This window comes from Cricetulus griseus (assembly GCF_003668045.3).
Source record: "Cricetulus griseus strain 17A/GY chromosome 1 unlocalized genomic scaffold, alternate assembly CriGri-PICRH-1.0 chr1_0, whole genome shotgun sequence".
NCBI lineage: Eukaryota > Metazoa > Chordata > Mammalia > Rodentia > Cricetidae > Cricetulus > Cricetulus griseus.
In genome coordinates, this window is record NW_023276806.1 from 255,309,327 (window position 1) to 255,323,636 (window position 14,310).

Here is a 14,310-nt window from a genome sequence, read left to right on the forward strand (position 1 = left end):
GGTTTTCATTTTAATGGTTCTAATTTGAGAATGTGCCGATGTCATTTTTACGAGGTTGGTGTAAAAAAAATTTACAGCCTTTCCCAAAAAGCTTTCTTTAAAAAGAGAGAGAGAGAGAGATCCAAGGGAAGAAAAGTAGAATCACTTTGGGGGTTATGTAGTCTTCCCCCACCACACACTTTTTGTCCCCCCCCTTCTCTGTGTAACTTCATTGTTTTGTGTCTTCACTGGAGGACAAAGCCTTACTGGTCTAGAACCTGTGTCTCCCTCTGACCCCTTCTCCTTGCCATCTCTCCTTTAATCTGTCCAAAAGAAGTTTTGAGGGGTGGGTGAGTATTTAAGGAGCACTTATCAGACACCTGCTGTTTACTAGCAGGGAGTTAGGTACCAGTTTCTACTCAAAGTCTCCCAGAGCTCCCCCACACCAGGTACTGAATGAGGTAAACTTCATTAGAAGTGCCTGGTGCTCATGCTGCTGAGGCAGGAACGTCTAAAACAAACAACAACAACAACAACAAAGCAGAAACAGATGGGGCTAGAGAGGTGGTCCAGTGGTTTAAGAGCACTGACTGTTCTCCTAGAGGACTAGGGTTTGATTCCCAGAACCCATATGGTGACTCACAACTGTCCGTAATCTGATGCCCTCTTCCGGCCTCTGTGGCACCAGGCAAGGATGTGTATGGGCAAAAACAAACAAATAAGACCCTACACATTAAAAGAAAATATATTAAACAAAACCCTGTGAGTCAGGCAAGTAAAGTGCATACACACATTTATTAAGACCCGAGTTCTGGTCCCTGGGCCCATTTAAAAAGCCGGAATCTTAGTGCTGGAAAGGCGGGGCTGGCCAGTTTGTTGGCCAGCCAGCTCAGCCGAATTGGCAAGCTCCATAGAAGCCCTGTGTAAAAAAACAAAGGCGAGCTATTGGGAAGATACCGGTGTTGACCACTGGTCTCCGCGTGCGTGTGTGTGTGTGTGTGTGTGTGTGTGTGTGTGTGTGTGTGTGTGTGTGCACATGCACACACACAGGAACCTGTGCATACACATACATACAGAGATAGCAAAAACAACAACAAACCTGCCCTTATTTAATGAGTTGCTCCATGTCTCTAGAATTCAGCCTCTGCCTGCTACTTGGTTGGGGGCTGCGGGGGGGGGGGGGGTGGGGGGGCATGGTAGTGAATGTGTTTAGAGGGAAGGTCTTGCTGTGTACCCCAGGCTGGTTTCCACATCCTCCTGCCTCTGCTTCCAGGTGCTGGGATTAAATGCACGCACCACCTGGCTGGCCTGTATATGGTTTATGATACACCTCATGTTTTGCTTTTCCTATCTCAGGGCCTTTGCACCAACCATTTTCAGCTTTGAATACCCTCTCTGTGAAGAATTAGCCTCTTCTGCAGTGAGGCATCTCCTCAGAGGTCTCCCTCAACCATGCTTTATGTAGCTTGCCGTCCTCAGCAAGGCTTAGCTGTGTCAGTTTTGACTGTGTGTTTGGTGGTCATACCAACCCACTAAACTAGGGAGCTTAGGCAGTTAAGAGTTCCTCCTTGAACTTGACAATGGCTCCTGGGACGATAGGTCAGTGACTAGACTGTCCTGGGCTTGAAGCTGACAGCCTTTTGTAAGATTGCCTCTTAGACTTGAGACTCAGCTGGAGAGGTGGGTGGAGGCAGCACTCTGGACACCTGGTCCCCGCTTCACCTCCATCCAGCCTGCCCTCAGCACATTAATGATCAACACAGGACCAGGGGCTATAGGTACTTGCCCTGTGAGCTTAGTGGTCTGACTTGATCCCTGAAGCTCACATAAATATTAACAAGTATGGATAGGGCTGAATTCCAGTTTTGTCAAAAAGTTTCCAGAGGCATACAAGAAAGTGTGGATTTCCAGAGTTAGACAAGAAAGCATCACAGGTGAACACAGTTCACTGATGTGGGGTCTCCCTCCCATTTCCCATTACCCAGGCTGGCTCTCGGAGTCTCCCTCCATCATCACCCAGGCCACCTCTCGCTCCTTTATCCCAGAGTTCAGCTTTAGGTCTGGTGGACTTCAGTTCTACTTTTGCCACTGTGTCTCTCGGGGAACCCTAGGCCTCTTTCTGGATCTCCAAGTTCTGTTTTTAAATTAGTTTCATTTTATATGTGTTGGTGTTTTGCCTGCATGTATATCTGGTTGAGGGTGTCAGATCCCCTGGAATTTGAGTTATAGACAACTGTGAGCCATCATGTGAGTGCCCATGTCCTCTGGTATAGCAGTCAGTGCTCTTAACCACTGAGCCAACTCTCCCGCCTCGATCTCTATGTTCTTATCTGTTAACCTGTATAACATTGCTGTGCTGGTAGGATAGGCATAACTAACAATTTGAACCCCACTTGGCTGAATGCCCTCCAACACTTTTTGTTTGTTTGTTTGCTATTATTATTTTTTTTCTCTCTTTTTATTATTATTAATTCAAGTTAGGGAACAGGCTTGTTTCACATGTACTTCCCCTCTCCCTCTCCCTCCCCTTACCCCCATTCCTTCTCCCCCACCTCCAACCTACCCCCCACCCCATCCACCCACCACTCCCCAGGCAGGGTAGGGCCCCCAACCGGGGCTCCACCAAGTCCACCAAATCTTCCTGTGCTGGGCCTGGGTCCCTCCCCATGTGTTCAGAGACAGAGTGCATCCCTTCAAGTGGGAAGGGCTCTCGAAGTCCCCCACATACACCAGGGCAAAAAGCCAGTCCACCTCCGGAGGCTCCCAGGAGTGCAGGGGCCTCCCCGATGGCATCCATGATCAGGGGGCTGGATTAGCCCCGTAGCCCTCCAACACTTTTATTTCTGCCCTTCCAGCATATTCCTGGCCCTCGCACAAACACACACATACACACACACACACACACACACAAACATACACAGTGGCTCCAGTCCTGATCAGCATCACTGAAGGTGAGCTGGATTGTGAGGTCAGGGCCTGTTGCTTCCATGTCCCAGGCTATGGGGCAGGGGTTTATTTAACCCTCAGTGGCAGGGGCAGATGCTGGCACTTGGTGCTTTACACTAATGAATGAAACTCAAATGAAGCTTCAATGCTTTAGACCTACCTGACCCATAGGGCAAACAGTCTACAAAAAGACAGCCTAAGTTGGGGGATGCCCAGGCTCCCAGATCACCATCCTCAGCCAGGTGCATGAACAGCAAAGCTCACGGCATAGAGTATAGCCCAGGACAGCAATTATTGCCCACTGAGCAGTTGGTGTGTGACATGCTGTGACCATCTGAGCTTAGACCAGAGTCCTGGGGTCTATCCATACTCATCACTTGGCACTTATAGCATATTTTTTAGGGGGTACTCCATTCTAGATGGATCAAGGCTGGCTCTAAGCAAGTGTGAGAGAGGAACCTGCTTTCCTAACCCTCCAGGCCAGGCCCCTGTGGGAAGAAGGGAGGCACTGAGTGCGTGAGGTGCCTGGAGAGGCACTCAGCCAGCCACCAGCCCTCCTGTTGCCTCCTCAGCCCAGCCTGTCTGACCTGGGAGTTATCTCAAGTCCTGGCTGTCCCCTGCCAGCCACAGTCACTTCAGGCGTGCTTTCACACTGTGGGAGCCCCTCTCCCTCCTTGTCTGCTTAATGAGCAGAGCCTTCAGGACTCCAGGACCCTATTGCCATCACCTTCTGTAGGAGGCCTGCTCAGCTCCACAGCATGTGGGCCGAGGGTGAGAGCAGCCTCTACTTCCTCCTCAGTCTCTGTAGAGACCCCTGCTTCCAGCAGCTGACACCTGGGGATAGGACCACCACTTCCTAGCACACAGAAGACACTTCATACATGCTAATGAAGTTGCAAAAGAAAGGGAAGAAGGGAAGAAACACACCTCTGTGAGGGAATAGAGAAGAGTGGACCATCTCACCTAACAGGGGAGCTCCCCAAGCAGGGTGGAGGGAGAAAGGGAAGAGAAGCAGGAGAGGAGGAGAGAGTGGAGAGCCTGATGCCTTCAGGAATGAGATTGGAGGACCTTCACACACACACACACACACACACCCTTCTCCTGTCCCCTGTAAATCTTGTAATTTCGTGCTCCAGGGAACCACAAAGTAAGAGAGTTGGTGAGGAGTGAATTCAACTCCCCTGGCCATTCTGCAGCCCCAGAGACTGGGCCAGGCTGTCTCCCCAACTTCTGCTGCCCCCACCACTGCCACCTTAGGGTTTGCCCCCTTCCCACTGACTAATGTCTCTTTTGAATCACCCGTGCTGGCCAGCCCTGGGGTCAGTCCCCACTCCCACCCCTTAGTGCTCATCTGCACTGTCTCCACCTCTAGAGGACAAGGAGCATTATGTATGGTTAGACCTGTGAGAGCCAGGCAACAGAGGCCAGAATTCCTTCTCAAGGGCCCCTAGGCCACCTCGCCTTTCTACATCGCCATCCTCTCTTCCTGTAGTTTCCCAGTGTCTTGACCCAGAAAAGTCCAATTTCTGTTTCTAAAGAAAACCCTTCAGGAGAGGCAGCATCCCGGCTCTGCCTGGAAGCCTGGGTCATTTGGAGGAAAGAGATGGGGGTGGTGGGGGGACAGGGCTGCTGAGGAGAACTCACGTTCCCATAGATACACCAGTGAGTATTTAGATAGTGTCCTAAGGTAAACTAGGCTGAAGCCCCAGGAAGCAGTGCCAGTCAACACTGTGAAGGGCCACGCCGGTGGATTGTATATTTATAGTTTATACTGGGTACACAGTGGGCGCTCAGAGGCTGTTTGCTGAGCTTTGAGTGTCCACCACACAGCCGTGGTACTGCTGGGGCTGGAGGTGTGGCTCAGTGGTAGAGTGCTGGCCTAAGGGTGTGGAGAAGACCCTGGGTTGGATCCTCAGAAGCCAGGGGAGAGGAGAGAGTTTTGCCTGCAAGATGCTGGGGTAGCAGAATGCAATCCACGTGAGAAAGAAACAGGCATGGGTGCCAGTGTGAGAGCCAGCTACGAGTTGGGCACCTTCATGTAGATGTGCCAAGTGTGGGCTGATGGCAGTGGGTAAGTAGAGAGCCACCTGGGAATTACTGAGAAGAAAAGGGTATACACTTCCTGAATGCCAACGAGGCGCCAGCCCTGCTCTTTTAATCCCTCCGCATGATTCTGAAGTGGATAGTGTCCCAGTTGTGTGGATAAAGAGACATAACCACCGAGAGATGGAATGACTTACCCAAGGTCACAGACAGTGAGCCCAGAGCTGGGATTGCAGCCCATGTCTGCCTGGTGCCAAAGCCCTGCCTCCGGGCTCTCTAGGAGGCCTTTGAGGAACCTGGAACCACTGGACTGGTCCCCACGGTTGCGGTTGCCACCTCCACATCTTGGCTGGGCCCCAGAGGAGCACATTCCTGGGTCCCCTTGACCTTCGGTGTTCTGCCAGACTTATCATTGCCCACCTATTCACTGGCTGCACCCTCACCTCATTCCTAGGATCCCTTGGCTCAGTCCTTTGTCACTGTGGCCACCAAGCACAGACACTCATGTGACTGATCATTTAGACACAGCCTTCAAATCTGATCAGTTTCTTCAGAGCCACTGACCCTTTCCTCCACTGTACCCTCACCCCGACCCCACCTGTGTGCCCTAGCTTCAAGGCAGTGCTGCCCTGGTTGCTTCCTAACCGACACCACCTCCTCCCCGAGGCTTCCTGGGCTGCTCAGTTGATCTTGGGGCAAGTTACTTACTTAACCCCCTGGATGTCTGGCTGGAAGAGAAGGCTGATCAGCCCTAACTCATAGTTTTGTAAGAGACAATCAAGAGCTTGCCCCTAGCCCTGACCGATGCCTAAGGATCTCTAAGTTCCAGGTTGGCCTGGTCTTGAACATAGTGAGTTCCAGGGTAGCCATGGCCTGCCTCAAAAACAAACAAATATCTGTGAAGCACCAGATTCACAGGAATTCTCAGGAAAGAGTACCTACTATCCTACCCTGAGTTTACCCACCTGCACTTTCACCTGGAGTCCTTTTGACCCTTGGCCCTTTCATGTGCTGTCCCAGTTGAAAGCCAATGGTCCCCGGTGAGTCCTGCCTTGACAGTTCTCAGGGACTCCTGCCTCCATCCCTGTCCCATGTGGACCTGTGACCCTCCTCCTGGCTGCCTGAGCCCCCCCCGCCCGCCCGCCCCCCGTGCATTCATCCATGATCCCAGCCATTTCTGAGGTTTGCTGGGCCTCACACTGACTCAGCCCTGTATTACAGGCTCTCCAGGTGGCCCGGCAGTTCCTGTTGCAGCAAGCCTCCAGTCTGAACTCCCCGGGGAACAATGACAGCAAACAGTCGGCCTCTGCAGTGCAGGTGAGAGGGGCCGCACCCACCCAGACCAGGCAGGGCTCGGATGGAGGGCAGGGCTCGGGGATATGCTTGGCACATGGGGGGGGGGGGGTCAAAGACCCTTCAGAGCAAGCCAGTCTTCCCAGCCCCCATACCTCTGAAAGGTACAGTCACTGCGGGGCGGGGCAAGGCATCAACACCTCCCGTCTCCACCTGATGGGCCAGGCCTGGGTCTGCCTGGCTTTGTCTGAATCTCTCTCTGGACCTGACTCACTGGTTCCTCCCACTGGTCCTCACTCTGGCTGTCCTCCTTCCTCCCCACGTGTTACTCTGTCCCTAAGCTGGGTCTTGGCCCCTCCCAGATTTCTCAGTTGAAGAATCACTGGGTCCCTCTTCCCCTTATCTCTCCCAGTCTCTCCCTGTTTCCTGTCTCTTGCTAACCCTGTCTCTTCTGGTTTCCTTTGCACAATCTGCCCTTTTTCCCTTATCCCCCCACCCCCAGCCTGTTGGCCCATCTGGCTGGCTAGAGGGGGAGGGGGAGCGGTAGGGAGTCGGGAAGCCTGGCCTTCTGTTTACCTTTTGTGTCACAAAGAACTTGGGAGAATTGCAGTCTGGGTCCCAGTGGGTCACGACTCTGGCAAGCCGCTTCCTCCCAGCCGCAGAGCCCCCTCCCCGCTGTGGCAGAGGGGGTGTCTGGGACAGAGAACGGGATTAAGCCAGGCTCTGAAAGGAAGTTTATGTGAGGGGAATGGGGGTGAGCCCTGTGAAGACCTGTTCCCCAGCCTCTGGGGCCCCAGGGGACCCGGAGGACTTAGGGAAACAGGGACATGAGATAGGCTCAGGTACAAAGGACTGAGCGTGGTCCTGGGAGGGGGCTCAGTGCTCACAAAGTCACCTGTGCTTTTTTTCTTTTTGTAAGTGAATGTTTGAAAAGTGCTTTGAAAGGGTTCAAGGTGCCAGACAGCTGTGCAGACAGCTGTGCAGCCTCGGACATCAGAGCAACCTGATAGTTCTTCCAGTGGGAGATGGCAAAGGGTTGTGGCTGAGGTTGGGGAGGGCAGTCTGGAAAGGCAACAGGGGGGAGGGGGAGGGGGGGAAGGGAGCTAGAGCTCAAGGGAAGACAGTTCTCATGGGGTATGTGACTAGGTCTCAGAGGATGAGGGACCTCCCCAGCGATGTTCCCTGGGTCCACAGTGACCCTTCCCATGCAGGCCTATCTTAGTAGAGGTGAGAACTGTGAAACAGGAACCACCCCCCCCACACACACACACAATTGGAAGGCGCCAGGTGGACCCCAGGAGGACAGGAGGACTTGGGTGGCCATGGAGGAGAACCAGCACCCCAGGGGGGACTTTCCAGCTGGGTGCCTGATGGTTATCTGAAGGTCACTTCCTTAGGGTGCTGTCCTCTGCCAAAGAGAGCTGCCTTGAATTAGGTCCCAAGAGAAAAAATGGTGTGTCTTTTCCTTTCCTTCTCATCTTCTTCTTCTTTCATGTGTGTGCACTTGTGTTTGTGTTCGTGTGCACGTATATGTGTGTCTGTGCAGGCCCGAGGATGACGTCACATGTCATCTCCAAGGTAGCTTCAGGATCATCACCACCTCCTTAGACAGTCAATGGCCTGGAGCTCAGCAGTTAGGTTACACTGACTGGTCCCAGGGGTGGGTGTCGAAGATCAAACTCCAGGCCTTCTCAAGAATTTAACCAAATGAGCCCCCTCCACCCCCCACCAGCCTAGATACAGAGTGCTTCCCCAAGGCTGGCCCTTTACAAGTATCCCGGCACTTTGTCCTCGTACCCATGGGACAGCTGCTATTATTAATCCGTCCGCAAATGAGAAAGCCAAGGCTCAGAGAGAGTATCTAACTAACTAGTCCAAAGTCACTCTGTGCCCTAATTTCTGTGATAGAAGGCCCTGACGAAAACCAGCTCAGGGAAGGAAGGGTTTGTTTAGCTCACAAGTCCAGGTTACATTCCATCCTTGCAGGGAAGTCAAGGCAGAAACTGTAGGCAGCTAAGCATATCACAGGCTGAGCAGAGAATGGATGTGTGTGTGCGCGAAGTGTCAGCCTGCCTTCTCTGCTCTTCCCCAGTCCAGGGAATGGTGCCAATGTGCCAGTCACTTTCAGGCTGGGTCCCACCTCCCCACCCCACCCCCACCCATCAATTAAAGTAATCAAGACAATCCTTCATTGAGACTCTTCTCAAGTGATTCTAGGTTGTGTCAAGTTGACAGAACCAACCGCAACATCCTACAAATTAGGGCAGAGATCAGACAACCGAAGTACCAGTGCCTCTCTAGTCCCTGGGGTCCCATACTTCCCACTCCACCCCATCTTTAGTGTCTCTGAGGGAGGCCACGGAAACGCTGTCCTCAAGTGGGACTCAGGGCTAGGAGCCTAGAAATAGTTTCCTGTGGGCTCCGGGCTGGAGAAGAAATGGGAAGAATAAGGCTGGCCCTTACCAGAAAGCATGTGTTGTGGATTTGGGATGTAAGTCACTGAAGGAAGTTGTTGCTCCGAGAGAGGTCACTTGTCCCTCACCCCAGCTTCATTTACCATCTTCCTGCAGCCAGCCTCAGTGAGCTTTGAGATGGTATTAAGGCCGAGGAGTGTCCATCACTGGAGGTGAGCAGGAGGTGAGCAGGCAGCCAGGAAGGAGTTTGGAGGAGGTAGTCAGGGCCAGCATTGCTGCTCTCAGCTCCACAATTCTGGAAGTTGTGCCCTTTCTTTGGCTTTGTATTTTATGGGTTTTTGTTTTGTTGTTGTTGTTGTTGTTGTTGTTTTTCTTTGTTTTGTTTGAGATAGGGTCTCATGTGGCCCAGGTTGGCCTCCAGTTCTCTATGTAGGTATTGCTGAAGATGGCTTTGAATTTTTGATCCTTCTGTGTCCACCTAGGATTACAGGCATGAGCCACCACACCTGGTTTCCATAGTGCTAGGAGTTAAACGCAGGGCTCTGTGCATGTTGGACAAGTTCCTGCCACTAAGCCACTTTCATACGCTCCTTCCCATCCCTATTTTAGTTTGTCCTTTCAAACAGCGTCTCATGCTGTGGTCTTGATTGGCCTGGAATTTACTATATTGCCCAGGCTGACCTCAGAGTTGAGGTACCCCCCGCCCACTCACCCTCCCCGCCTCAGCCTCCACGTGCTGGGATCACAGGCATTAGACTCCATTCCTTACCACCACTGTCTGTCTCACTTAGCGTCAGTACAGAATCAGCCTGAGGATCTTCTGCTTGTTTGCAATGGGGTAGACCTGAACCACATGGCAGCCTGATGCCCCACACTACTCCCGCTTCCAGGGACCCCAGAGTCTGTCCTTCAGGAGTTGAACTTGGATTTATCCCAACCCTCAGCCCCTAGACACATTTCCTCCATGTCAGGTACTGTCTCATTCCTTCCCATCAGGCTGTCTTACCCAGCACTCTGCACTCCAAGTGTGTAGAGGGCTGGGCCCGAGTAGAGTTGGCATTCGGCCATCCTCCCTGCCATGGCACTATTGATCATTTGGCTTTCAAGGCTGATCTCTAGACAGGGACTCACAGCTGTTGAGCCTCCCAGCTGACCAGTGTCCACACTGATACACCCCAGCCCAGTGAGTTTGCAGGGACGCCATGAAAGAGCCTCTACTCACTTTTCAGAACTCCAAGATGGGCATGGTGACAGTTGGGCCAAGCCATCTCTCTAATTCTACTTTGGCTCCAATGGCCAGCCACCTGGAGGTCAGTACACAGGGTGAAGTCCATCTCCACTGAGGCTTCTGCAGCCAGCTACTCAGCCAACTGACAGGAGGCATGGGGGCCAGAAACGCCTTCTAAGGTCATCTCTTCCATTTCCCTGCCTCTGAGTCAGAGACCATGTCCTTTGCTGCCCATTCCACTGTCATTCACACCCTGGTTCCCAGAAGGGTCCTCGGGGTGTGTCTGCCCATCCTGAGTTGTCATAAGTGCCCCTGGGATGTCCTGTATATGCCACTCTGCTGCTGTCCTTTTGCGACTGGGGCAGGTTGTTTGGCCTCCGCTGTCTAAATGGAGATGATGTACCCTTCTCAATGGTTGCTGTGGACATCCAGTCAGCAGCATCTTCATTTTCTCCATGTGAGGTAGAAGAGATTCAAATCCCAGGGCCAGATGGAGACAGTGATGCTTAGCTTTTTTTTATTTTATTTTATTTTATTATTATTTATGTGCATTGGTGTTTTGACTGCATATGTATCTGTAAGAGGGTGTCAGGTCCCCTGGAATAGGAATCACAGACAGTTGTGAGCTGCCTTGTGGGTGCTGGGAATTGAACCTGGGTCCTCTGGAAGAGCAGCCAGTGCTCTAACTGCTAAGCCATCTATCTCTCTAGCCCTGATACTTAGCTTTTTCAAAGAACAGTGATGAGGACCAGTGAGATGGATCAGTGGGTAAAGTGTCTGCCACACAAGCCTGGCAACCTGAGTTTGAGCCCCCAGGGCCCAATGGAAAAAGAACCAGCTCCCTAAAGTTGTCCTTTGTGAAGTTCATACACACACACACAATTAAATTTTAAAAAGAACAAGCTGGGTGGTGGTGGTGGTAGCTCATGCCTTTAAACCAAGCGCCTGGGAGGCAGAGGCAAATGGATCCCTGAGTTTGAGACGAGCCTGATCTACAGAGCAAGTTCCAGGACAGCCAGGGATACACAAAGGAACCCTGTCTTGAAAAACCAGAAGAGGAGGAGGAGGAAGAAGAAACTTCACCCCAGAAAGGTTCTCTATACAGCAAGACTGCTGAAGGGTCAAGACCTGCAGGCTGAGGGACCTAGGGCTGGGCTCAATGGATCATGGCCCTGTGCCTGCTGGTGGATACCAAGAAGGGGGTGGCTGGCAGCACAGAGAACTCAGGCTGGAAGTACCCAACACTGAGCACCCTTGGATTGTCTTCTTTCCTCTTCTCATAGGGAGCCCCAGCTGAGAGGTAGACAAGTCTCAAGCCCTGAGTTTGAGGCAGGTGACCTCGGTTCCTAGTCCTAGTGGTAACGGTTCTTTTCCCTCTCTTCTTCCCTCCCTTCCTCCTTCCTTCCATTCTCATTTTCTCTCTCTCTCTCTCTCTCTCTCTCTCTCTCTCTCTGTTGTGTGTGTGTGGTGTGTGTGTGTGTGTGTGTGTGTGTGTGTGTGTGTGTGTGTGTGTGTGTGTCTTTGTTTTTTTGTTTTTTTGAAACAGGGTTTCTCTAGTTTTGGGGCCAGTCCTGGAGTTTGAGCTGTAGATCAGGCTGGCATTGAACTCACAGAGATCCACTTGCCTCTGCCTCCCCAGTGCCGGGATTAAAGATGTGCTTCCTTTTGGTTTTTTAAGACAGGGTTTTCTCTGTGTAACCCTGGCTGTCCTGGAACTTGCTTTATAGACCAGGCTGGCCTTGAACTTAGAGATCTACCTGCCTCTGCCTCCTGAGTGCTGGGATTAAAGACAGTTGCCGCCACCACCTGATGGAGTTTCTTTTTATTCTTATTATATTATTATTAGTTTTCCAGTCTGGATCAGTGTCTCATATATCCCAAGCTGTCCTCAAACTCAATATACAGTCGAAGATAACCTTGAGCTCATAATTCTGCCTCCACCTTTCTAGTCTTGGCCTTACAGGTGTATACCACTGCACCTGATTGTATACAGTGTTGGGGTTCGACTCCAGGGCATTTGCACACTAGGCAAGTGCTCTTCCCACAGAGCCCCAGCCCACCTTAGAGGGCAGTCACCCTGAGACCTCAGCCTCAGGGCCCCTTCAAGTTGTACTGGCCCAGCCCCTGTTGCCAGCCTGTGGTAGGACCCTGTCCTTTGTAGATAAGCACTCAAGTCCCATTGCTGTCACTGCCATCTGACCTATCTGATTCACTTCCAGGTAAAATTGGGACCTGAAAACAACCCCCACCCCACCCCCCCAGGCTTCAAGCAGGGTCTGTGTCTGTGACTAAAAGCAGGTTATCATCCTTCCTTCAAGCTGATCTGGCCTCGGAGCACTGGGGAAAGCTTGGGAGTGGAGCCCAACCATCAGCCACTGGTTATGGGTGTGGAGAGGAAGAGTCAGGGGCAGGGGTGGGCGTTGTCCACATCCACCGAGGTTCCCTCTTGGCCCTCTTGCTTGGGGATTTTCTTTCTTTCTTTTCTTTTTTCTTTTTTCTTTTTTTTTTTTTTTTGAGACAGGATCTCTCTGTGTAGACCTGGCTGTCCTGGAACTAGCTCTTGTAGACCAGGCTGACCTCGAACTCACAGAGATCCACCTGCCTCTGCCTCTGCCTCCCCAGTGCTGGTATTAAAGGCGTGCACCACTGCTCAGTGCTTGGGGATTTTCTACTCTCTGGCTTAAGGGGTAGCTCAGAGCTGAGGCCTGAGACCAGGGAGGGAAGCAGCCCTACTTCCCTGCCCTACAAGCCAGGCTGGGGTTGAGGGAAGGATCCCTTGGGCACCTCATTTGTCTTGACCCAGGACTGCTTGCTGACCTTGCTTCGGACAGGCCATTCTCCTCTCCTCCCTCTGGGTCCTAGGGCCTGCCATGTTCTGGCCAGTTGTGGAAGGCACTTCAGCTCATCGAGCAAGTACTTAGTTGAGTATCTGTTGTGTGCCAGGTCCTCCATCAGGGCATGGGAGTGAGAGATTCGAGTCGTTTGTGCAGGGCTCACAGACTGGTGGGGATACGGACAGTCCCATCAGAGCACTTGTTCACCACAGTAGGGCTGTGTAGTGGCTTAAAGTGCCTTGTTGTGACTGAGGGAGTTCAGGGAAGGTAGGGATATGGGTAAATATGATGTCATTGGTTTTTCTCTGAGCCATTATACTATAGATGAAATCCCCTGCCCCTTCTGGAGAGTTCTAATCGGCTCAGGAGCTTCTCTGCTTGGGCTTTGGGAATCCTGAATTCATTTCTTATAGCCCAATTCCTGTGTTTGATGTCTGAGGACAGTGGCATCCTAGAGAGGGCAAGTGACTCTAAGCCTGCTGGCCTACTATGCGTTCTGCTCAACTGTAAATAGGACTCCATGCACATGCACACTCACCAGAAGGGTCCCAGCAATGTGTGCCCTCTGGACCATGTGTGCCGTGAACATGAGTGTTCAGAGTGATGCCAGGTGGGGTCATGTCAAGCGCCTGGAATTTGCTATGTTCACCAGGCTGGTCTCAAACTCTTGAGCTCTGCCTGTGTGTTGGGATTATAGGCCATCACCACCATGTCCGCAGATGGGATACTTTTTAACTATCTACCAGCCGCTCTCCTAAGCAGGCTCCGCTTGCTGGTAGGTAGTCTCAACTGGAAGTGGCCCAGAGGCCTGATCCAATGCCATCTCATCTCCCACACCTGGAACCATGCATCCCGAAATCACAGCCATTTATTGGCTATTGCTGTGCACCAGCCTCTGACTACTGTTATTGTTAACCCTCTAGTAGCCTGAAGAGTTGACACTGTGCAGTGGCTCCTATCTGTAATCTCAGCATTTGAAAGACTGGAGCAAGAGGAGTTCAAGGCCAGCCTGGGCTATAGAGTGAAAATGTCATCAAATAAAAGTATAAAGGCACAGGCCTGTAATCCTAGCACTTTGGGAAATAGGAAGGTTAGGAGTTCAAAGCCAACCCGGGACACATGATGAGACCCTATCCCATCATCACCTGCAAATAAATAAATAAATATCATTGAAAACAAAAATATCAGAAGAGACACAGCCCCATAGGTGGCAGAGCCAGACATGATCCCAGCAGGCACATGGGAGAGCCAGTTTGCCGTGCCCTGGGCACCGCCGCTGACTGACCTGATGGGGTGCGTCCCACAGGTGCCGGTGTCTGTGGCCATGATGCCACAGCAGATACTCACCCCTCAGCAGATGCAGCAGATCCTGTCACCCCCTCAGCTGCAGGCCTTGCTGCAGCAGCAACAAGCTCTCATGCTCCAGCAGGTGAGTCTAGCCCCGGGGCAGCATCCCCACTCCCTTTCTGAGCCTCACTGAGGACCTGTGCTGTGGCAGAAACCAGAGAGACTGCCCAGGCCAGACAGATCTGCATTCCTCCGGGGCTGCTGGGAAAGTCTTCAGCTACCTCCC

General features: G+C 52.1%; 1 protein-coding gene across 4 annotated transcripts in view; it reads left to right on the forward strand.

The window, feature by feature from the left end:
- Positions 1 to 14,310, forward strand: part of Foxp4 (forkhead box P4) — a 54,580-nt gene that overhangs the window by 26,317 nt on the left and 13,953 nt on the right. For all 4 annotated transcript variants that reach the window (XM_027394508.2, XM_027394507.1, XM_027394510.1 and 1 more), the window contains exons 3-4: positions 6,190 to 6,285; positions 14,044 to 14,166. In XM_027394508.2, coding sequence (XP_027250309.1) covers positions 6,190 to 6,285; positions 14,044 to 14,166 — 219 coding nt within the window. The remainder of the gene's footprint in view (positions 1 to 6,189; positions 6,286 to 14,043; positions 14,167 to 14,310) is intronic.